The 26327-nt window shown below is 37.5% G+C and overlaps 1 protein-coding gene across 1 annotated transcript in view; it reads left to right on the top strand.

Moving 5' to 3' along the window:
* tgfbr1b (transforming growth factor, beta receptor 1 b) overlaps positions 1 to 15880 on the top strand; it is a 55814-nt gene extending 39934 nt beyond the window's left edge. The window contains exons 5-9 of the mRNA XM_088919045.1: positions 539 to 706; positions 1819 to 1975; positions 6728 to 6852; positions 7805 to 7935; positions 11528 to 15880. Of these exons, the coding sequence (XP_088775171.1) occupies positions 539 to 706; positions 1819 to 1975; positions 6728 to 6852; positions 7805 to 7935; positions 11528 to 11653 (707 nt within the window). The 3' untranslated portion in view covers positions 11654 to 15880. The remainder of the gene's footprint in view (positions 1 to 538; positions 707 to 1818; positions 1976 to 6727; positions 6853 to 7804; positions 7936 to 11527) is intronic.
* Positions 15881 to 26327: the final 10447 nt, after the last annotated feature.

Genomic DNA, 26327 nt, shown 5'->3' on the forward strand with positions numbered 1-26327 from the left:
TTCACTCCAGTTTAAGGTGTGACACAGACACCTGGCCAGTCACAAAGATCACTTTTACTTTGCAAAAGATACCCTTATTGACTCTAGTAACCCCAAAGCAGGGTTGCACAGCTGGCTGAGGGTAGAATGGGATTAGTTGGCCAGGGTGTGCTCAGCTCTCGGCAACACCGTGACCTCACTTGCAAACTTTCACTAGAGCACGTGTTGTCGGTTAGGGGAACCCTCTCTTTTAGTGATGTTTAAAGTCCAGGATGGGCTGCTTAGCCTGTTACATGCTCAAAGACAAGTGACTTGAAGGTGGGAGGGAAGAAGCAGTGGGAGAATGTGGGAGAGGTCTTCCTCCACTTTCTCATTCTGATGTGTGTGATTGTGGAGATCATAGCAGATAGGTGAGACATGAAAAACAGTTGTCTATTGCAGATCAGTTGGATATGTCCAAAAAAAATGTCCCTCCTAATTGACATGCTTTTATACAAGCTTAAACATGCTGCAAAATTCAGGTCTGTTCTCACACTATTTTGTGCATTGTTTTTCTCAGATAATGGAACCTGGACTCAGTTGTGGCTGGTCTCTGACTACCATGAGCATGGATCGTTATTTGATTATTTAAACAGATACACAGTCACTGTCGAGGGCATGATTAAGCTATCGCTATCTACAGCCAGTGGACTGGCCCATCTCCACATGGAAATAGTTGGAACACAAGGTAAGTAAAGATCAAAGTCCTCTGCAAACACTGCAATATTAGGTCCATTCTTTTACATCTGTACTTTTCCTAGTTCTGAAACGAACAGATACGCTTGTGTGGTTGCTTCATATGCCTGGATTCTCTACTGTATTATATGTGAATACAGTCCAGTACATTGTAATTGGCAGCTAAGGAATCTCAGAGCATTGCAGATTGTTAGGTGATCTTGTCCACATGATATGTAAGTGCATTATTTAAGGCTACGGTCATTTACATAACTAGTGAGGTGTATGAGTCCACACACACAAATCATATTTCTTTAACGCTTGTACCCAGTTTCTGGATCTTCATCAGTAAGTAAATGGCTTCTTAAAGCAAACAGTATTTCATCATAACCAGTAATTTTATGTCAAAACAGGCTCTATGGAATATGTTGATTTAAGTGAAATATTTGGACGATCCATTTTCTTGCACAGAAATAGTAAAGAACTGCTGATTTTTCCCTTTTATTGTGAAAGACATTTTCCTGTTTTGTCTGCCTATAGGTTTGCAATAGCTTCAATATGCAAGGCTGTCCTTAACAGGCAGCAGCTAAGCACTGGAAATAATGAAGCCATTTGTTTAGTGAATGGAGCTGTCAAGAATGCAGTGCTTTCAAAATGAATTATTCCCTGCAGGCAGGTACAGCTCCAATAACAGGGCCACAATAGAGGAACCTTGTATGGACTGTGGAGCTTACATTTTAACTGTGATTTGAAATCGTCAACAATACAGGTGCAGCCTTTGACTCGCAATCCCTCGTTATCCAGTGGTACACAGAACAGCATGTCAGAACAGACTGCTGACATTTGATGTAACTTTATGTGGGCATTCATTGCATTAACTATTTTAGGAAAGGTACCTATGTTCACCCTTTTAGTTTTATTTCCTCTTAAATTGTCAGATCTGACAGGCTGAGTAATTCTTCTTGTTGCTCAAGTTTCTACTACTGGACTTTTCTTCCCTGTTGAGCCAGAGTGCAGTCATCTTTCGTAATTCTGTTCTGTAACTGTATACTTATGGATGGTTTCAATGTTGTTTTACTCATAACAGTAACAGTATGATTTCTTCTCTTGTTAATAAATGAACAGGTAAACCCGCGATTGCCCACAGAGATCTCAAGTCCAAAAACATCTTGGTGAAAAAGAACGGGACGTGCTGCATCGCGGATCTAGGTCTAGCAGTTAGGCATGATTCAGCTACAGACACCATTGATATTGCTCCAAACCACAGAGTGGGAACGAAAAGGTAATACATGGTGTAAAACTTGCGTAGCTTATGCAAAGTATGATAACTCAGTATTAGAGATCTTCAGCAGCAAGAAGCATTGTAGAGTTCCTGTAGAGGAGAGGTTCTTTCCAAACAGTGAACACATGTGGTGTTCACTACTTGGAACAAAAGCTTTAGGACTGCAAGTTTGAGTTACTGTAGAACTCATTTTGATTATTTTATCATTCATGACTTCCCTGTTACACATGAGTGATTTTGACGGTCGCATAAGCATTAAATCACCTAATTAATGAGTCAGTTCACTGGGCACAGGAGGTGAGGTGATTTAACCTGTTAAATATCAAGCTGGTGAAAATCGAGAAAGGAATCAATATGCTCCACTTATCAAGACAACTTGCCGCCTTGCCATCAGCATGTAAGGTAGTCTAAGTCTGTTGCTGACCATCTCGGGTGTTCACAGCAAGCAGGTTCCAACATTCAAAAACACACCATCAGTGGTAGTCCACGATGCAAGTACAGTAGTCTGGTCAAGAGTGTTTGCAGATGCTAAAACACTCCAATTGTAGCAATTAATTGCAACCCGGCTTGTCAAGGGAAATCTAAGACAGGAATGGGACAAAGTCCTGTTAGATAGTATCTGTTTAGATTTAGAAAACTGTTGAATACTTGGACACATCACTTACAAAAGTCTGCATAAACAAATAATGATTCAGTGGATTCCTATAAAGCTAAATACACAATTTCAGTACCATAATTAAGCCCTATTTCTCCTCCGTCCTTTTCAGTGGCTCACTTTGTCCTAGTTTGCAAAGCATATTTTCAGACAAAATAGGTTGTTTTTTTGCCTTTTGCCTAGAATCTTTACTAATACTTTACTAACAGGATTTGAATCTTGTGTATTTCCTCTCTGAAGTTTATTTATAAAATGATTTAAAATATTTAACAACATCACGTTTATTAATTTATCATTAATCATTAATTTTATAATACTCTTACAGACTAGGAAAGTATGGGAAATAAAGTTTGGATAATAAAATTTATGAATGTCAAAACTTGACCGGAGCAGTAGTAACAATTTGAGGCACATGACATCTTTATATTCTCTGGCACAACTTTGGGGGAAGAGTAATAAAATTAGTGCCAAAACTTGAGCAAATTAATAACAATGAAGAAAATCACAATTAAACAAGTCATTACACAAAATACAACATTAAATCTTGAACTGTGCACAACATTGTGTGCCTCAGAGGCTGCCTTTGAAGATATAATTAGTAAATGTTATGTTAGGCCCACAGCATGTTTGTTACAATACAAAGGAAAGATGAGGGCGTCGTTTTTGTGGCAATGGTCATTGTTTCATTCTGGAATATGTTCCTTCCTGTAGAGGCATTTTTTTCAGAATATTTCGTCATACTGACTTATAACTCTCACACGTTTTATGAAAAATATTCTCCATTGTGAATAATTTAGCAATGCTAACACATTTCATGGACTATATTTGATGCGAATCATAAAGTAGATTTTTTAAATTTTTTATTTAGGAGTGATTATTTAGAGTTTAAGTGAAACATTAACTGTGAGATAAGTAGTGCCATGCAAACTTTGATCATGCCATACATGTATAATCTATGTAACGTTTATACACTTAGCACATTGATCCATGTGGTATCCTTAGGTATGCTCAGTAGAGGTGGCTATTTTTGCTGAGTTCATTTCTATGAGACATCATAGACATAGAAAAGGACTTGTGTTTTGTGCCCTCTTGACAGCTAGGACAAACATCTTTGACTGCAAAGGACAAACATTTTTTACTATGCAAAAGATCAGATATAGCCCTTTATTATGTTTTAAACAGAAATTCATCATGCTTGATTTTAGTGTTTTAAATGTATCTTTTACCATGTCTTTAAAACTGTAAAAATAATACCATTCTGGAAGAAGAGGGCCATCACCAACTTTTTCCCAAGAGAACAAAATCATCTTGTAGCTCTGTTAATTTGAATATTAATTTTGACTTGACTGCAGGTATGTCTTCATAAGAAGCTAGTTGGAAATTAGTTGAATTTTGTCTTATGTGTGCCAAGGAAAACGTCATCAAACTGATTTCTTGGCATTGATATGCTCTTCAGTAGTGTTTGGTTTGCAAGGGATTTGGATTTGGTTTATATTTTTAATTAGAGATGGTAGTTTTAAATCCCAACAAGTATTTTAAGTCAGTGTTTAGTCTAGTATATTTATAGTCTGTTTTTAGATTATTACTCTCCATCTGCTTGAGAATAGTTGGATCTTCCAGTTGCAAGCCTCTTGAGAAACCTCAAACATTGTATCACTCTCCTTGCTGGCATGTTGAGCCTCTGAAGATACTCTGAGACTTGGCACAAAGAGTATGAACAGAGCTGAAGATGTATGGAAGGGTCTGCATGTGGATTCAAGAACATTGTAGTACATGAGCACGAAAATTAGGTCTTCCACAAATATGATGAATTATTAGTTTTCTCGCACTGTTGTGCTTCTGTAGATTTTGATGTAGTTAGTATCAAACCGTGCGTTAGACAGTGATGTACATGATTTGTCTGCTTTTCTGTGGCAGATCCAAACATACTTAATTTTATTCTCTTAACCTTAAACATTTTCCTAATAGATAACATTATCTAGAATCCACGTTGTGGTTTATGGAACTACCCCAAAAAAATTTAACCTGTTGTAAATTTGTAATTGAAAACAGGGTGCATTTCTGTAGTTTATTTGTCACATCATCAGTTTCATGTCCATATAACTGTTTTTCTACTTATGTACAACTTTAGAAACTTTTACAAATTACAGTTTAAACTGCAGTGTCATTCACAAACCAAAAAAAAAACAACAAAAATGTTACCCCATCTTGGGTTTGTCCTTTCTTAACCCACTTCTTCACTCTAACAAAGGAAGCAGACTGAGAAACCTGGCCTGGTATAGTATGAAATAAACATGGAGAACAGCAAATTCCATAATGTTCGCATTTGTAAAGATTTTTTTTGTAATTATATTCAAGAGGCTGGCTGTACTGGCACAGCTAAAGTGAGGTGTTACTAAAGGTGTCACTTTTTGTTCGGATGTGTTATGAAAATGATGTAACGACTGTATAGTAAATTAAACATTAAAATCGGTAACTGTGCATTAAAATAACTGGGGTAATAAACACCTGTACCATGAGACTGAGTTGTGGCATTGTGGAAGGGTGCCTGCTGTTACATAGCTTTAGTGTTCAGATTTTTTCATTCTTGACTGTCCACAGTATTTTTATGCAGTGAGTGTCTTGCAGTGGTTAGTACAGCAGAAATCCTTTTATTCACCGTCTTGTAGTAACTAGTTGTATTGGTAAATACCCCTGCGCTCATATCCTTGGTGGTGTGATCCGTAAAAGGTGTTATTTCATTTGTTCTTTGATTAAATAGAAGAAGCTGTGTTACTGTAAGTACAAATCAATTACTGAAGCAGCAATAAGAAATATGTATAAATATTGTTACAGGTGAAACCAGGAAACTGGTGAAAATCAGGATTTGACTGAGTGGTTTCGTCAATCAGTGAAATAATTATTCATAACCCCCAACTTGTATGTGATTTCTAACCATATACCCGAGTGGCTGGTATAATTAGAGGGACGTTTATTCTCTGGCACAGCTTTGTTGAGAGGAGCAATAATCCAGGCACCCTCGACTAAAACAAATATTTATTACAATAAACTGCACAAGACACAATACAACACACCAAGTTACATTATATTGTTACAAATGGGGCTGGACAGATATTTTTAAACAAACTTTATATACATTATTTACAGTATGTTACTTTATATACAGTATTTACAAACAAGGCGTTTCAGAGGCCTAACATTCTGGTCACCCAGAAAACCCCAGACTGTTACTAAGCACTAAACTCTTATTACGCCTACCGAGGCCACACAAGAAATGAGCTGCCTTCTTACTAAATATCACTTTATTGGCTATATACAATTTCTTGTATGAGGAATTTGTCTTTTCGCATACCCCAACTTGCTCTCCATGAGACACACAGACAGGGAGAGAAGCTTGCTGTCAGAGCACAGGGTCAGCCATTTATATGGTGCCCCTGGAGCAGCTGGGATTAAGGGCCTTCAGAGGCCCAACAGAATAGGATTCCTCTGCTGGTCGCGGGATATGAACCAGCAACCTTCCAGCCATGGGCGCAGATCCTTAGCCACAGAGCCACCGCCCCATGTTACAAAGCAATCTGCAGTTAAATCTTTCTCTCTGCACCCTGGATGCCACAAAATAATGGGAGTCTATATCCCTGTCCGTAAAATGCACCCTAATCAGGAAAGATGTTTCTGACTGAGGTATCTTTTACCCAGGAAACCCAAGTTCCCTAAAACACAGAAAAGCACACTCTCTCTAATGAATACTTAGCTCCAGTCAGGTTTGATTTGGATGATCATGAAGTAGGAGCTCTCGCCTGGCGCAAGCTGCAAGTCCCCACTACTCTGGACTCCTCTCTTCTCTTTGTTTCTTCCTTCTTCCACCCTCCTTTTCTCTCTCTCCCTGCTTTCCTCTAATTGTGAACTTATACTGTGTCTTTCTGCTCTGCTCCTTTGCAATTATCAATCCACATCCTAGGCATACTAAGATAAGTTAACTCTTCCCAGTGTCACAAACTTTATCTAAAATCTAAGACTTAATTCAGTCACCCAAAGCTGTAACAATGTATTACATCAGAAGAAATTAGTCTTTTTTTTTGCATTCCATTTCTCAACAGGTACATGGCCCCAGAAGTCCTGGATGATTCTATAAATATGAAGCATTTTGAGTCGTTCAAGAGAGCAGATATCTATGCCATGGGACTGGTTTTCTGGGAGATTGCTCGCAGGTGTTCTATTGGTGGTGAGTGCTGGTCCATTTCTGTCCGCAGTTTTGGCATGTTGATGTTTTGGAAAGAAAGCAAGAATGTGCATTGGCTGTATATTAATACCAGGTTTCAGTACAGTTCAATATTTAAAAAAAATATTTAAAGGAAGGTTATCCCCTGGCTCTATTTCAGCATGGTTTTGAGGATATAGAAGTGAATTATGCGCTAGTCAAACATTTAAGCTATTAAGTACTCATTAGCAGGTATTCTCAATGTAATTGTGGCTCATATTACTCCAACTGTTTTGCTGTAATTGCGTTCAACACTAATAGTAGAGGATGCCACAGTGGGAACTGTGGAACTGGGGTGCTATTTGCATAGTTTCTGTGTTCTCCCTGTTTTTGCGTGGGTTTAAGATACCGTTGTTGAATCTTACTGTAGAGAAAGTTTGCGGATTTTTTTACTGATTTTGCTTATTCATCATAATTAGTCGAGATTTGTTACAATAGGTTAAAAAAACAAACGTTCTGCTTTACTCAAGTTGATTTCCTGTTGGATTGCGTTATTAATCTAGATTGTTGGGGAGCAATTTAGTTTGAGAACTTAATTTGTCCAACTCAATTAAGCTTTTGCATGTAAAATTCTTACTGTGGCCAGGAGTAGATCACAATCCACTGAAATCAGAAAAAGGCAGCATCCCAATAGTGCACATATTTTATGGTTAATATCAAGTACAAAACGGATCTTTTCGTTTAACTTGCTCATTTTTTCTGTATTTCATAATTCTGAGTGGTCTAAATCTATTTTGGCTGTGCTAGCAGTTTGAAAAAATGTGAACCCTTCATGATTTAGTTGCATTATATTGTTAACCAGTTTCAACGAACAAATGCCATCTTTTAGGAAGTGAAAGCACTTCAGATTAGCTTCAGACTCACAGGCATTGCTTAAATGAAATGAAGTGAAATCTGACAGTTATTTTGTCTTCAGGAATCCATGAAGACTACCAGCTCCCTTACTATGATCTGGTGCAGTCTGACCCCTCAGTGGAGGAAATGAGGAAAGTGGTGTGTGAGCAGAAGCTGCGGCCCAACATTCCCAACAGGTGGCAGAGCTGCGAGGTTTGTCTTCCGTTTCCTTCCTTGGCGTAGAGGCAAAAGAACCTTATTCATACAATTAGGGTTAAACCTGTCGGCTGTTGCCAGAAACTAACTATACATTACTGTACACTCACCTTTGGCTTGTGCAGAATGTTATTATCTGCTTCAAAAGGAAATACAAAAGCAAATATATTTTACTGGCATTTTATCTTGGTTATTCATTAAATGCCCATTAATCTTTTTAAAGAAGAGAACATTCCCTTCTCTCAGAGGACTGAAGATCGAACTTAACTAAGCTGAGACAAGAGAACTGGGTGAAAAGCTGGGACAAGTCTTTTGGCTGGGTTCTTTTTAAAGGGCACCCTAGAAGAAGGAAGATCAGGCAGTAGATAAAATACCTGTAATCATTTTTGTATGATTTCAAGAAGATTTATGCCCAACCCCCATCTTCACAGCCAAAACTGTACAGTATGTGTGGGTTTTGTGTATATCTGTAGTGAAATTTAATTACTTGTCTAATCCTATCGGTGTAGGATTTCATAATTGGATTTACCTCAGAATCTCAGTGTGCACCCTTGTAAATGGGAATTTCAGACGTGCACAGTTTCTCAAGTTTCCAAAACCATTATTGCTGGCAGGCACTTGAAATGTACACGCTCTTCTCACTGCCGCACCATGTGTGCGAAAGATGGATTCACTTTTCTTCTTTATTAGTGTCCTCTGAAACAGACTATAATCAGATGAGACCCAATTCACAATAATAAAATCTGTAATCTAATCTTCTGCTGTGAATTTACAATAGCTGCCAAGCTGTTTAAGGAATAGGGCTCAACTGATGAAATAAGCTTAGGAGATTAAATGGACAAGGTCTGACTTTCTCTCTCTAGTGAATAAGTGTTTTGCACAAAACATAGAAGCCTACGATAATATATGGTCTTACTCTTAACCTGCCATTTGTAAAGCATTATAATGTGATGTGGTAGGCAGTCAACAAACAGTTAAAGAATGGTAAGGGAATCATACAGTGAACAAGTGATTATCTGTTTATGTTTTGGTGCAGAGCACAGTTATACCTTTTCAGCATGACTAACACTCCACACCCAAGCCAACCAGCATGCTGACTTGTTTTATTCAGACAGTGTCTAGATCACAAACCACAAATGAGACGTGAAAGCAGACAGCAGGAAGTACTATGTTTTTGTTTTTTAAAGTACAGTACTTGAACATGAATATAATACTTTGCAGGAAAATATATGGTGAGTCAACAATAAATGGCATATAGAATTATCTTAATGCCGGTTAATAGAAAAGGTAATTTTACAAAAGGTGAATTGTATGTGGAGAGGAAAATTGGAAGCTCAAAATGGCATTTCCTTCAAGAAAGGCAATGTAAGCATTTTTTTAATATGAATAAATTGTTGGCTTTGTCAGGCCTCTATTAGGCACTTCACATCTATTATGCATCATTTCACAATAAACCACTGTCACTGGGAATTTCCAAATTTTCAGGTAGAAGAACATGTGGAAATGTTCACAATTTTAGGCATTCTCAATGTCACTGTTGTTCTACCAAATAGTTTGGTACATTTATAGTAGTGTACTTAACTACAGTTAAAAAAGTTGATTGAAATGTTAATTGAGGATGATCTTTCTGTGGACCAGATGCTTCACTGAATAATCTGGCTTTTAAGTGGTAATGTGATTAGTCACTCTTTTTTTTTAATTGATAGAGGCCAGTTTTCACATTGTACAGTTCTGCTTGAAAGTATGTGAACCATTCATCTTTCATACGTCTTAAACAATCTTAAATTCATAGTTTCTTCAATGATCCTTCAGGGGTCGCGAGTTGTCCAGGTCCAAGGGCAGAAAAGCAGCCTCAAACCCATGACACTTCCATCACCGTGCTTGACTGTGGGGATAAGGTCATTTTGGTGGTAGGCAGTGTAAGGTTTTTGCCAAACGTGGTAGTTTTGTTGTGGCCAAAAAGATCTATTTCAGACTCGTTCTTCCAAAAATGTAAAGGATCATCCAGATGGTCTTTTGCAAACTTAACATGAACAGCAGTGTTCTTTTTTGAGAGCAAAGGTTTTTTCCTGGCTACCCTACAATTAATGCCTTTGCTATTCAGCTCGCATTGTATTTTTGAGGAATGAACATCAGCTGCAGCAAGAGAGGCCTGGAGATCCTTGGATGTGGTCCTGGAGTTCTTTTGGACATCCTGTATGAGTTTGCATATTGCTCTTTAGGATAATTTTAAAGGATGTCCACATCTAAGTAGAGTCACCGTGGTATTAAATTTTCTCCATTTGTAGACTATCGTACAGTAGACTACTGAATTCCAAAACATTTTGCAATGGTTTTATAACCCCTTCAGACAGATGAGCACTTACAACACTATTCTTGAGGTTGTCTGAGGTCTCTTTAGAGTGTCATGGTGTTTTACGCTAACCTGTATGGGTAAGACCAAATTGACTAGATTTCTTACTTTATCTAATAGAAGGCCGCCCAAACAGTCCAGGTCCTGGTGATTGGCTGTTTGATTGGCTAATTATTGTATAACCTATTGTAGCTAATGAATCTTACCTTTGCACACGCACCAGTTCTTATTTACCTATTTCTCTTTCTGTTGCATGCATCAATTCCTCTAAATACACAATACATAGAATTTGTGGATATAAACCATTTCTTTTGTAAGAGTAAGGACTAAACAAGGATTTAAAAGTAAAAATGCAACATTTAAAAAACTACAACAGGGGTTTCCAGATATTCAAGCAGCACTGTAGCTCCTTTTGTCATAAATCGGCTGCAAACAACAATCAGTATCAGCAAGTTAAAGGTAATTTCCTGTTATGTGTGACTACTAACATCTTCTGGTACACCTGTCTGATGGTGCTCACAAGCACTGTTCTTATTTTTAGATGTGTCATTGTGTAAATCTGTATTACTTGGTTTAATGACCATTTGTTTGTTAATGTCCATATCATGTCAGAATAAGTCAATTATTTTATTATGAACAGATGTTACATATAATAAGCAAAACATAGGTTCCTGTAGGGCATTAGTATCCAGTCTTCATGCCTATAGTTTTCCACCTTGCAGCTTAAGAAGACTAAAGTTGAAAAAAAATCCATAATTTCAGCATTTTAACTGGAATTTTGAAACACATACAAACCTCTTAAATGTCCAGATAGTATTCTTCCAGAGTTTTTAATTTGAATCAGTATAGCAAAATTGTGTGTTTTTTCCTGATGGATGCAAAAAAAGAACCATGCATTAACCATCACCCAATGTGTGTGCTACAAGTTAATCTGTGGTTAGACTATCTGTTCTCTCTGCTCACAGTGTGATATAGTGGAACACAGTGACAGGCTCTAAACATAAAACCGTTAGTTCCATGAGTTTTGGTTTCTCTATGCAAGCAGGCTCTCTTTTCCTTGTATAACTGAGAAATTTACCACTTCAAAATTTTGGAGCAAATATACCGGTGTGGATCTTTTATTTAAAGCATCCAATAGAAATGAAAAACTGTGGCATCCACATGGTCACAGTCCCAGGTGCTAGCCTGAGAGGCTGTGGCTTTCAGCACAGTAACGGTCTACCCTCTCTCCCCCAGGCTCTGCGCGTGATGGCCAAGATCATGCGCGAGTGTTGGTACGCTAACGGAGCAGCCCGCCTCACAGCCCTTCGCATTAAGAAGACATTGTCACAGCTCAGCCAGCAGGAAGGAATTAAAATGTAAACTGAAGGCCTTTGATAAACCTAAGGTTTTATTTTATTTTTATACGTCTTTTTTTTTTTTTAGAAAAAAAGCATTATTATGAAGGTGGTTTTTCATTTCAACACCTGGGTTGCAATCAGTTGGAAAGAATACTTGTTCTACCTCACCGAGGTAACTGAAGCGGGATCTCACTGCCTTTTTGAAACTTAATAGGAACATGTCTATAAGCTGAACTCTCTCTCTACAGAGACACTACTCCCCCCAGCTGAGTGGGATCCTCTCTGCACACTATGAGCACCTCCTTCTCCCAGGATATTTACAGACTCTGTTGTAGACTAGCTTTATTTTTATTAACGTTTCATCTTGATTTGACAAAATATTTTATATTTGCTGGTCTTAACGTATAGGTAACAGTGCTTTAAGTAAAATGATTTTACTTGCAGTGGGGGCTGGGCTGGTCAAATCAATGAAGAACAGTGTTAAGAAGGATGGAATTAACTATTCCTTATTTTAGTATCAGGTACTTTATATAATCAGCATTTCCATTCATTTTTGCCTTCAAGAGATGTGGAATTATCTCTGTGGAACATATTGCACCTTTTTCTTTGTGTTTTATTCTACAGATCAACATAAGTTATTTCTTTATGATTTTTGAAGAAAATATGGACATGACCTCATTCAGTCTTGGCGAACATGCTATGACATATGCAATAGATATTTTATATATTACTGCTCTCTTCTAAAAAACCATGCCTTCCAAGACAGGTGTTAACCAGAAAGTGCCACTGCTCTGAATCAGTACCATTCACACCCAGCCAGTGTGAAAAGCCCACATCTTTGCATTAGGTCTTCAGAGAAACTCTTCAGGGTATTCACAGGATGCTGTGACGGTCAAGACAGGATCATGTAGAGCTTAAGGTCAGGGGTAGCCATGAGCCCACTCTCATGCCATTGTCTTTGTTTCATTAACTTGTGTTCCTGATATAACTACAATGGATTTTTAATTTTGTTGTGGCTATTTTAAAATGTTATGCTTAGTTCTCTTACACGTTTCCATTTTTTCCATAAATGATACATTAGATTTTCTTATTGTCATTTAAGATTTTTTAATGGTGGAATCTTTAAAAAGTCACTTTATAAACATAAGTTTTCTTTTTTACATGTTCATATAATTTTTTAAAGAATTTGTGGTACATTCAGATATAGAAAGTGGATCTTTACTGAAGCCATAGCTTTTCCAGCATCATGTGGCAACCTTTTTTTCTACAGGAATGTACAAAAATCAATCAGCTGTTACAAATGGACTACTTCATATTACTCTGAGAAAGCCTTAAGGGACCAACAGAAGGCTTCAAATTTGTTGGCTTTTTGTAGAAGAAATAGTAGGTACCATATAAAAAAGTAGCACCAGATTATCAATTATATTTTTGAACAAATTCAGGTACCATATTATCACACATAATCGTGTATGTTTAAAAGCAAAATTGGACATTTTGTGTGTTTATGTATGTTACAGAAAGAAACTGAATAGTGTTATCATTCTTTATTTGAAAAGTAACTAATTCCTTTATCCATAGGACACTGTGGATTATTGATGTAATAAGTAAAAATAAAATATCAAAGGTATTTTTGGGACTTGTATTGAGCACGGATTTTTCCTAATGAGTAGTTGTCAGACTCCAAGTGAATTGTATCCGAAGTTCATACAGGCGATGCCAGAAGTTAAGTCTGCAATGGTATGAGCAGGTATTGCTGCTGCTTGCTAGGCGAAATCCTTGTCCAGTAAAAGTGGAAAAAAAGACAAGCATCATTTATAGTTAATGTACATTAGTGAATAGCATTGCTTGAGATGAAGACTGGCAAAGCTTGTCTGTTACTGTATATATACCCAAATTATAAAGTATGCGCTGTTACATCTGGGAATAAGAATAAAACCTCACTTTGCTGATAATTCTTACTATTCTGACAAGACAAATAGTCAATGTTGACAAATAATGTGGAAACCATTAAAAAAGGGTCATGTTTAAGAATAATGCCTGTATTTTGGTTCAATTTAGCAATAAGTGCACTTCTATGAAACACTGCACGTTCAAATGCGTGGTAATATGGTCATATGTAATGTATTTTTTATTTTGAATGCAATGTAATGGACACCATGCTGCTACAAATAGTATTCTCATTTGTTCAATTTGTTTACAGGAACATTTGAGGAAAAATAGGTTCTTGCAAGCTCACAGATTGGATGTACATATTCAAAAATGCTTGCCAGATTTGTGCCATGAAATTCTATGTTCAAGGTTCATTCTGTGACAAACAGTGACTTGCAAACATAGCGCTGTCTCAGATTTCAATGTGACTCGTTGCCTGTGGTGTATTTTTTTTTATCAACTCCAATTCCCAAACCGGACCTTAGTTGGATTAGTAGTTCTATAAGTGTGGAAGCAGGCAATTCTCAGGGTCAAAGGTCACTGTTAATTTGATCAAACTCAGCTGACCGAGGAATTTATGCAGAATTATTCCAAAACCATGTCTCCAACTTCATTCAGAACAAAAAATGTTCTTCACTGCTGTATTCCAGCTTTTATTTGAAATGTGAATTTTTCCCAGGTAACAGCTTTCATTAAAATCCCAGATGGCGGCATGTTAAAATGACAACTATTTCCTTTAAAATGTCATGGAATGACTCGAAAGAAAATAGCCGTTGAAATCTGTTGTGCCATGCGAATAATGTGTGATTGGTTCCTGTTACATGTTAAGATTGTAATCACCCAGTTGAAATAGACTAAAACTTAGGTATTACATAGTATTGATGTAGAGGTTACTTAAAATGCAGTTCCACAGTATGAAATGCAAGTGTCATAACAAAAGAAGTGAAAACTACCCCAGTGCAGAGGAGATGCATTTATTGAAGCTGTGACCTAGTGAACAAACGTGGAATATTTTTCTTGCAGCTAAAAAATCTAGGGAACTAAGTACCAAGGTCAACCTCAGACCTTTTTATCAGACAGACCATCTCATGAAGTTGATGTCATATTGAGATCATAACACCCTGACCCCCCCCCGCATATCACTTCACACATGACGTGTCTTAAATCACCAGCAGCCTTTTAATCGTACAATTCAAGCATACGTCCAGGTGTTTTAAATTGACATATCTCAGCCTCTGTGGGTCTTGCCAATTCGTGGCTTTACAAACCATGCCTTCTGCTGCTCTGCGGTTTTCGCAATAGGGGAATTTCTGAGCCAACCCTTAGCTTTCCGAGTTGGGAAAACTTGAACTTAGTTTGGGAATTGGACCTAACTTTTTCCCATAACGAGTTCACCGTTTCCTGTCACCTGCTGGCACCAGTGCCCCTTTTGATGCCGTGCCTCATGATTTTGTTTGCCACTCCACAGTGTGGAGGAAGACATGGGCTAACAGGTGTAAAACATTACCAAACATAAAAAGAGGTGATCTTTTTTCTTCATGGTTTATTTTTGAACCCTTTTGCGACCTCAAACCAGAGACCAAGTTCCTGTTTGTTACAAACAAACAGTAGAACACTTAATTTGGAAAATGTAGAAGACTAAATGTTAGAATTGAAATTAGTTGAAGATGACAGGTTTGATAAAAGTGGAAGAATGGGTGATGTTTCACTCATTAGAAGGTGATCCCGAGTCATCAATTGGGAAGTATCAGGGTGAAAGTACACTTAAGAGAGCTAGGGTTTTTCTGCTGCCATTAACTTTAAAAATCACATAACACCATGATACACTATTCCTTTTGTTGGCATTTTGAGTGTGGTATGAAAATAAAGCTGAAGCTCTGCTCATACTGCCTGGTGACTGTGCTCTGGTGTGGGTCACAGAAGGGTGTGATTTATTTGGGGTCAGCTGAGGTGCTTTTCACTTGATGAATTTGGCTGCTGTTTTGAAAGATAGGTGCAGGCAGAAGAAAGCTTTCACATTTTAGTGCCTAAGTTTGACTATTTTAATTGGCCTTTTTTCTGCCTGAGATGATACCCTGCATGTGATTGAATTCTGATGTTTGCATCACTTGCTTTTAAAAAATAGGTTAAAAAATACCTCTTCTAAAGACCAATGTATTTTTACCTCAATGTATATAAAGGATTTATTTTCCAGGTTTGCAGTTCTGTTTCTGTGGAACACTAAATTGAAAAAAAAAATTGTCAATGGTACTTACATTGTGTTGTGTTTTGTATTGTGCCCAAATTGTAGTAAGTAATTATATTCCTCTTTTTACCATAACCTCTGTTTGACTGCTTTTTGTCCAAAATGTTTATGCTTTAAGAATGTCAGCATCTGTATTTTGTATATTTGATTTTTTTTCCTTTCTTTAAGTGGTCAATATGAGGATGATGCAAAAGAAAAACCCTTCTATATTAAGTTCTGGAACATGCTTTCCCTATATTTTTTAATTGTATGCATTGGCTTTTGCAGTGTACAAAAGAATGAACAATGAAGATAGGAAAGTAGCTTTGAGTGATGCTTATGTTAAGATCTAACCTAGTACTGTAGAAAGTGAATAAAAAGATGAGTTTCCTTATTTTATTTAACTGTTTTGCTTGCTTTCCATAGTTTCATTCTACACTGATCTACAGTGCCTCTGTGTTCCCAGAGAGCCTCCCTGCAATGATGCTGTGATAAAAAGGTGAAAGCCAGTAATGGTCCCACTTGGAGAGCTCGTCTGTTTCACCAACATTGTGGTGAAGTTATTAATAAGATAAGAGATAAGATCACTTTATTGGCCATATACAGTTTCTTGTATGAGGAATTTGTCTTTTTTGCATACCCCAACTTGCTCTCCATGAGACACGCAGACACACAGACTGGGAGAGAGGTTTGGGGTTAAGAGCGCAGGGTCAGCCATTTGTACAGCGCTCCTGGAGCAGTAATACTGCAATTAGCTGAAATACTGCTTTGCTCTGAGTGTAGGTCTTTCTTTTTAGTAGTTCTTCACAAGCCTTTTGCAGAAATAATCCAAATTTAATACCATTATTGTATGTAAATAACATCAATTAAAAAAAGTCCTTTGCCACCTTGTAGTGATCTCACAGAAGTTAAAATGCTTACAGGTTGCTTGTTTTTTTGTAGCCTGACGTTTTAGATATATATTTTTTGCATTAGGCCCTTTTCACCTAATAATTTCAAATGCAGTCCTATTGTGTTAATAGTTAAATGATTTAACATATTTACATATTTATTGTTTTTGTACATTTCTTTGACAGATTAATTGATCCTTAAATGTTTTTGTTTTAGTTTAGTACTGAACATACTGTACATATCCTCAGGCCATACATTTCCACACTCTGATCTTCGGCTGTCTGATTGTCCTATGAGTGGTTGTCCTATGAGTTGCAATTATCTGAGCTATCTCATTTCAGAATATCTTAAATTTGGTCTATTCATTGACTCCAAGAAGCATTTGTTGGCACTCATGATGAGTTACCTCAAGACATGTCATGTTTGCAACAGCTGAAAGTCTTTCTTGTTTCACAGTATGGGCCAGATATGATTGATTTAGCACTCTTGCCTCTCTCAAGTTACTTTGTTGGGTAGCTTAACATTCCTCAAGGATTTGGACCATGACTGTATGCAGAAATATTGTTTTCCCAGGGTATAAGGGTTAATTCCAGACAGTACACACCAATCATAAGAGTAACAAAGATGTGTATAAATTCTTTTAAGGGAGTATTAATATCTGTGATCTAAAATAGCAGTACAATAATCTCTGGTTTTAAACAGGTAAATGTTATGCTTTTGAAATAGGCATGATTTAAATGCATGCAATGTGCAATCGGTTGTTTTGATTGATTTTGCAGTATTACAATTATGCCTTGCTTTTCAGCCATGAAATAAAAAAAAACTGTACATCTGTTTTTTACTCTCAAATGTAGCTGCCAAGTTACTAATGGACTGGAAAAGTTTCCCATTCCTCCAACAGAATTAGAACTACACCTTTTTCATTGTCTGGTCAATTAAGTAACAATGTCACATTTACATGGCTGCTAGCACTACAGCCTCAGATGTCCAGGGTCCTGTATTCTGATGGAGTGCCTGTCTGTGTGGAATTTGCATGTTTTCCCTATTGGCATTATTTTTGCTAGCTGTTCAGTTTTCTTTTACCTCACAAAAACATCCCAATTGTCCACTATAAATTGTCAATTTAATCAAAATCAGTTTGTCTGCAGGGGGGTAAAGGGGGATTAATTCTTGGCGGGGGTTGTTTCTAGTATAACCACTAACGCCAAATAGGGCGAATAGCCTTCTCTTTATTACCATCATGGTGTTCTGATGAATTGGGATTGGTAAGGCAAGACTATTTCTTACACTTTTATAGCGCTTTTTTGGACAAAATAAGTGATAAGCTAGCAGTAATATAACCAGTTGCTTTCAGAAATATTTGCCCTGAGGAGAAATAGTATGGCGGTATTAGAAGGAGGAAAAACTCATTACAGGCTAGTTGTGCAGTGAAGACTAACACATAGAATTGTTTTTAACCCAATAATCAGTTAGAAAAGGCAACTGAATTTATTCAGTGTGATGTATTTTTAGTGATTTGAAAGTATAAAAGTATAAGTATATTGAAGTCAACCTTTTAAAAAGTGTTAAAGAAATAGTCCTAACTTGAGAAATTAACACCTATTTCGAAAGGATAGATGTCTTCCACCAGGTTGATAGATAAACAAAGTTAATCTTGAGAACAGTTCAAAACCAGGGGGTTAGCCAATGTACAATAAAGTGCTTAACGTGGTAACTGCAGTGTGTGCTAGCTCTTAGTTATGGTTTGACAATTCATTGTAAGATTGTGACCTGTGATAGCTGTTAGGTGATCATCCTTCTGTTCATAGATTCCTATTGGATTCCTTTGCTGTTGAATGTTATACCAAAGGGCTGCTCTAATAATGTTACTTTTTCCTTTTAAATTGCCCATGGATGAATAAATAAACTGAATGGTGAATTACTTCAGGACCGTATTGAATTATATACAGTAGCATAAAATCCTTAGAAGCTGCAGTTTAAGATTACATTGTTTAGTTTGCCTGAAATCAGTAAAGTGATTCAGTGGTGGAATCAGGCAATATTAAAATGAATTTTGAAGGTGTTCATAAACAAGAGGAGAGAGAGAGTTAAATTGGTTGATAAATGGGAAGATCGGTAATTCATTAACAAGAAGACAGGTTACTGGTGATGTGGTTGATCTTGTGTTTTGAGCAGTGACATATTCTGGCTTTGGAAGCCTCTGGAGTACAGAGCAGGTACGTACAGTTGGACGGGTTTGTCCAAAATGTAATAAGAAGGAATAGAGGTTTCTGTAGGTCTTACATTCTTTAAAAAAAAAAAGCCATGAAGGAACATCTGTGCTTGTAATTATCCAGGTGTTGACGAATGGGAGAACAGTCAAAGATGAAAATGTTGGTTTAACTCTTTTTAGTCTTTGACCCCTGTTTTTGATGGCTTTGTTCTTTTTTGGAAAAATAAGAAATTTTCCAAAACCAGTTCTACGGTGCTAACTTAATAGGAGCTCTTGAAAAAGAGAAAATGATTATTCAGAGACTGTAAATCAACAGGATTGAACTTGCTTTATCATATGCATCTATATAGGAGCTCTTGATAGGAGATTAAAAGACCTTTTAATGTTATCTGTTAATATAAATAGTGTAGGCATATATTTATGTCGGAGTAACATCTTTAATTTTAATTCATACAGGTGTAATTTTAATGCAATTTTTTTTTTTCAAGTAAGATGAAAACTGACTTGGAAACTTATTTTGACTGATCCAGTTTTCAATATTGACCAGTTGTGTGTGCAGAGAAAGGCTAAAGGGAGGCTTTCATTCAGAGAAGCCAGTAGGGGGCAATGCTGTCTACAAAAATCCACAGCAATACAGCGAAAGGATGTTTTTTCTTCTGTTCTAAAATTTTTTTTCTTTGCACTAGTTTTCAACAGCAGCAAAACACGGATAAACTATTATTGTTCAAGGCCTGGCAAGAAAGTGTACAAGGCTGTCTGCAGTGAAGTTAAAAATGAACAAATGTACTTTTTCAAATGGCCTTGTTTAATTGAAAGGTGAGATTACAAAGGAAAATTGAAATCTACCTATTTAAATTCTTAAACTGTAAGGTAAAATGTTCTCTTTTTATTGAAGATAGTTATAGTTAAAACATAAGAGATAATAAAGGTGTATAAAATAAGCATGATCTTAGTATTTGTTTTTTCACTCATTATTTCAAGTACAATTGGCTAATTAATCAAGAAAGGTGTTCCCTTTTCATGGAATGAAAAACATGTGGTACCGTTTCTACAGTGGCTCTGTCATTTTACACTTCTACACATATTGGCACTACTAGTTATCAATTTGGTAGGCTCACTGTAGTGCCCTCTACAAGTACTCGGGTAACAGAGGCTGCTCTTCTCTGAATAGGCAGGGAATGAACTAGCTTGGGCCACCCATCCTTGCCTGGTTTTTTCTGTTCCACTACATGGAAACAGTTTTACATTAATCAGTTTTACAGTTGAGAAGGGAGTGTATGTCTCATTACAAGGTGTGATAGTACCATGGCATTAAAATGTACTGAATGAATATTAAATATATACAGTATTCCAATTAGGGTTATAAATGTATATCAAAATGGCACTTTTTAGTCTATGGTTTCCGTATTCTTTTTTTCCTCCTGGAGAAGTGAAAGACCCAAGAATAAACTTAAGTTGGTACTATTTCAGGTTACAGTTACCATTATTTATCCTTTATTAAAATAGATGTAAGTATAAAACAACTTAACCTCTCATTACAGTGCCTTCAGAAAGGATTCATCCTCTTAGATTTTTGCACAAATTGTTGCAAACTCAAATAGAAATATTGTAGATTTATATGGGATTTCTTGTCACTGAATGTGACATGATTTGTCATTCTACACATTTCTCTGGATTGTCAAAAAAAGAAGAATTCTGGAAATGTTTTCTATGTTATTTAAAAGAAAACGCTGAAATGTATTGATAAGTATTCACCTTCTCCAACTTGCATCTAATTTCCTTGTGAGATCACTCTTAAACTTGAATGGAGTCCACCTGTAGCCTGTTCAATTGGTCAATATGATTTTAGAAGAAATACACCTATCTATATAAGGCACCTTAATTGACAGTGCATGTCAGCGCAGAAACTCTACCATGAAGACCGAGGGAGAGGTATAAAAACGTGTAGGATGTTGAAAGTTTCCAAGAGCCCAGTGACATCCATCACTAAGAACTGAACCACACAGACCTTTCTTAGAGCAAGCCATCTTCCCAATTAAGTAACTGGGCAAGAATGACCTTGGTCAGAGAATAAATAATAATAATTTCTTACACTTATACAGTATAGTGCTTTTCTGGACACACCACTCAAAGTGCGTTACAGGTAATGGGGTCTCCCTTCCATCACCACCAATGTGCAGCATCCACCTGGATGATGCGACGGCAGCCACAGTGCACCAGAACGCTCACCACACACCAGCTATCAGTGGGGAGGAGAGCAGAGTAATGAAGCCAATTCATAGATTGGGATTATTAGGAGGCCATGATTGGTAAGGGCCAATGGGAAATTTGGCTAGGTTACACCCCTACTCTTTTCAAGAAACGCCCTGGGATTTTTAATGACCACGGAGAGTCAGGACCTCTGTTTTACATCTCATCTGAAGGACAGCGCCTGTTTACAGTGTGGTGTCCCCATCGCTATACTGGGGCATTAGGACCCACATGGACTGCAGGGTGAGCACCCCCTGCTGGCCCCACTAACACCTCTTCCAGCAGCAACTTAGTCAGTCTCCCATCCAGGTACTGACCAGGCTCACATCTGCTTAGCTTCAGTGGGCTGCCAGTTGACAGCTGCAGAGTGATATGGCTGCTAGGAAGAGAAGTGACTAAGAACCCCGTTACAATCTTGACAGAACTGCAGAGTTCCGTGGCTGGGATCAGAGGACCTGTCCAAGACCAACAGTTTCTGCAGCACTTCTCAGATATTGCCACTACAAGAGAGTGGCTAGGAGGAAGCTAATTTACTAGGCATGTGTCAGACCTTCAGACCACTATTCCTGGGGCACACACAGCTCATCACTAGTGTAACAACATCCCTATTGTGAAGAATGGTGGCAGTAGCATCATCTTATCGGGATGCTTTTCACTGGGGGGTAAAGCCATGAGGAGAACATGCTTCAGTCAGCAAAGGATCTTCAACAGGACAATGACCCCAAGCATACTGCCAAAGTGGCACAAGAGTGGCTTCACAACAAGAGGGTGAATGGCCCAGACGAACCCTAGACTCCCACTGAGAATCTGTAGAAAAGAAGAATCTGAGCTTGAGGAAGAATAGGCGGAAATCCTGAAATCCAGTTGTGCAAAGCTGATGAGAGATTCCTAGCCATACAATCTTGGTATGAAGTCAAGAAGACTCAAAGCTATCATTACTGCAAAAGGTGTTTCTACAAAACCATTTCCGAAGGCATTGGGTAGGTGATTTAAAAGTGATTTTCACTTTAATGTTGCTTTTTGAACCCGGCTGATTGGCAGAATTGACAATCCCAATTATGAGGATAGTATTACCTATTTTCTCTTACACTCCCAAAAATGCTTGTTTTTAGTTCCAACTCATTGAAGGCAGATATATAAGCATATTCAAATTTAACCCTAGCGATCTGGGATATAACAGAAAATAGATTCATGTAGTTTTTCATAAAAAACAGTATTTAGGAAGATTTTGGCAGTATGCCAGTATCACAAAGTACAAAGAATATCCCATTAGAAATAATAATAATAATAATCATTGCTTACATTTATATAGCGCTTTTCTGGACACTCCACTCAAAGCGCTTTACAGGTAATGGGGACTCCCCTCCACCACCACCAATGTGCAGCATCCACCTGGATGATCACTATATATCACTATATAAATCACTGTATATCAGGCAAGATAGTAGGTTCACAGAGGCAATTTTACCAGGACTAATCAAACATTTTTAGCTGTGTGTAGGATGTCCTATTTGGTCCTGAAAATTTTATCGATATGGAGGGCTCCATGACTTACCATACAGATATTGGACAACAACATAGAAATACCTGATTAAATGAAGGATGCCAAATGTATTGCAAGCTAAGGATTCCACAAAGGGCAAGCACTTGTGTTAATTAAGCAAATAACATCATAGAATGGTTAGGGTCATGTATAGAAAAATGCTGGATAGACCTGGTTGCCTATAATTTATGTCTAACATAGCTACAAGAAAAGACCTCTGGGACTTCAAAAGAGAGGTGAATGTGTGGGTGCTTTTGGTAGGAGCTTCAGAGACCAAGGAAGTCCAACTTGCTGAGGTTGCTCATGAAACAGTGTCTCAGATGATTTCAGCATGGAAATCTAACTGAAAGAGTTCAGCAAAGGGCAATAGTGAGCAGAAGCATATGTTTCACTCCTGATCTCTGAGCATTAATTCATGGTGCAAAGCAAAATAGAGAAGCAACTGCAGATCAGTTGACTGCTGGTTTTGTAATGTTGTGGGGCAATATTTCCTGCCACGGTTTGGGTGCACTCATTCCCTTAGAATGCAAAGCTAATTTCTAAAAAGATGAACGATCATCTTCTCACCATGTTGCAGCATTTCTTTCCTCCTGGGTGGGGAGGAGATAACACTGTCCCCCATCTACAGTGTACAGTACATATGGTTGCCTAGTGGTTTGGAAGTATGACACTAAGGTCTTTCAAAATGTAAAGGCCTTCTCAGGCACCAGATTTGAACCCAATCGAGCATTTATGGGAGATTCTGGAATGATGCCTGAGATGGTGTTTTCCATTACATTACCTAGGTATGACTCTGGCTCATACAGACCATACAGGTTGCACCCAACACCCTGTCAAGTGACTTTGGCATCTCCATTTTGTTCCCTCTACCTGTATAGGCATATTTTCTTATATTGCTTTTTTTAGTTTGTAACATAACACCCTCTGTTATGGTTCCTAGAATGCACACAGTAGGTCTTGCCTGATGTTCGGTAATATACATTCGTTTCACTTAAATTCAATTTAGTTTTATTTGTATAGCGCTTTTTACAATGGACATTGTCACAAAGCAACTTTACAGATTGCTGGGCCTGAACCCCAGTGAGCAAGCCGAAGGCGACAGTGGCAAGGAAAACTCCCTTAGACTATAATAGGAAGAAACCTTGATTGATTAAAATATACAAATATATAAGTCGTCTATATTGTATTACATGGTGGGAAAAGCAGACTAGCAGTTTTAGATCAGTCATGTACTGTATGGTAATGTCCGACTATGTCCAGAATGTTCAGTTAGTTTCCTTCGGTTATAATTTTCACTGGGAAGTTGAGTTCGGGAGTGGAGGCAGGAGAGAATACATCAGGGTCGGTCTGTCCGGTGGCCTTGTAAAGTCGAGTCTGACAAGTGCTCAATATCAGCTTTAACACAGGTAGACAAGGAAGGGCTTTGTAGAGGATCGGCTATTAATTTTACAACTGATAGAAGGATCTGTGTTCTGGACCTGGACCTTAAAACAATCCACCTCAGAAGGGATAGATAGAAAAGAGATAAAGTATTAGTGAATAACAATGAAAGAAAAGATTGGTAGGTTGCATGGTCTGCTATTTCTAAATATTTACCTGTAGGCTTGACTAAACAAATATGTTTTTAGCCTAGATTTGAACATTGAGAGTGTGACTGAATCCTGCACATCAGTGGGAAGGCTATTCCATAATTGGGTTATATATATATTGGGTTAGTTTCCTGGCCCAGATTGCTTTTTTCTAAAACTTTAGAGTGAAGGTTGAATGCAACCGACTGGTAGAAAAGTGTCTGTTTACAAAATCACATATCATTCTCTCTATGCAGTTTTTTCATCCTAAATCTTCAGTTTTGCAAGTGCCTGATATCAGGGCCAAGCTCAGATGTGGTGACAACTAAATATATTGAGTTGCTGAAACCCGTAAGACCTCTGGTATTCCAGTGATCCTTGAAGGATAGGAGCAGTTATACTGTATGATTGAGTTCCACGGCAGAAGGATGAATTTCTCTGTAGAAGCCACACATCTCTTCAGCAGCTATAAGCCGCTGTGAGACAGTATACCCTCTGGGTATTGATGTTTCATCTGAATAGTAACAACCAAAGGAAGTGCTGGTCACATGGTAGCAACGTCTTTGTAGTCTCATTTGAAACAATTCTATAAATATTTCATTGAGGGTAATTATCATATGGAAAATTAAGGTCACAGCTTTGAAAAGCCATTTGAGGATTAGAGTATTTAATAACATGGTAGAATTTTAAGTTAGAAATCCATCTGTTGATGGTTTAGTGTTTTTCACAGTGTATGCATCCATCTGGTTCTGTATCTAGTTATTTATTGGTATTAATGTTTTGTTCTGGTGTGACAGCAATATATTAAATGGCTACAAGTAGAGGGGAAAAGGTGTGGTCTACATTTCTGCAGCCATTGTAGAAAACTAGGAGCTTTCTGTAAATTCTATCAAATTTAAGTATTTCACTAAGAGATACTGACAAATCTCAGAACATGTTCGATGTCTGAAAAATAGTAAATAAAATGATTGATATTCATCTTTAAGGCCTACCTGTAGAACAGTTCAAATTATCCTAAATCTTGCAAATTCATCGGGGTCTCCTGATCCAGATTACAACCCAGACATAGTGAAATGATCACAGAAGAAGCCATTCAAATCCCAGGCTCCCATGTTGGGACTTCCTGTGATCAAACAGGCTGGGAGACAAACAAACTGTGTCAGCAAGCAGGCCACAAGCAGTGTGAGGGGTTACAGAGGCCAGTGAGCATTATGGACATTGCTCAGATGGAAGGAAAACTACTGCAATTACTAGCTACTGTTGGACTTTTAAATCTGATGTATCACAATTTATCACATGTGGCACTCAAAGTGTGTATCACTTCCACTTTAATGTTGAATGTTGTCATTTTCGGTGTGCTATACTGATTTACAAAACTACATTTGGAATTGATTTAAAGTGAAATGGTGCTGAGAATTGAGTTTACTGACAAGGAAATCCTCACTGATTTTGTACTTGTTAAACATTTCAGATGGCATTTCTTTTTAAATAAAGCCTGCGTTTATAGTTTGAGATCCCTCACTATTACAGACGCTTGCGTGATTGAACGGTAATCTTAATACTGCATGCAGAAAGCTTGGTTCACAAGGGCACCAATGATGCAGCTGACATAGAAATCTGAGCAGATCTTTGTAAATCTATGAAAAAGCTGTGGACTACAGAGAATTTCCAGAAATTCTATGCAACATATACAGTAGCTGCTCACAATTAAAACAATTCACTGTGCCATGCATTTATTGTGGATTGCATGAACATATGTTATTCAGCTGTGGTACATAAATTCACCCATGGATGAATTGACAAAGATCCAATAGGTAGCTCATGGATTCAAAGCTGTTGATTCACAGTATCCGTCTTTAAATGACATCTCTCTCTTGGCATTTATATCATCCTAATTCATGACAAATACTTTTCCCTTTCAAACTGTACTACATTTGAATTAACATCAATGACCTTCAGAGCTATGGCAAATCAGTTGAAGTTTTTCAATTCTGCCTTTGCTTTTAAAAAGAAAAATGTGATTCTCACACAAACTAGCAAATATTTTTGTGCAGTCCTTGCACCAACCCTAAAATGAAG

Source organism: Atractosteus spatula, chromosome 6, assembly GCF_055471065.1.
Source record: "Atractosteus spatula isolate fAtrSpa1 chromosome 6, fAtrSpa1.hap1, whole genome shotgun sequence".
NCBI lineage: Eukaryota > Metazoa > Chordata > Actinopteri > Semionotiformes > Lepisosteidae > Atractosteus > Atractosteus spatula.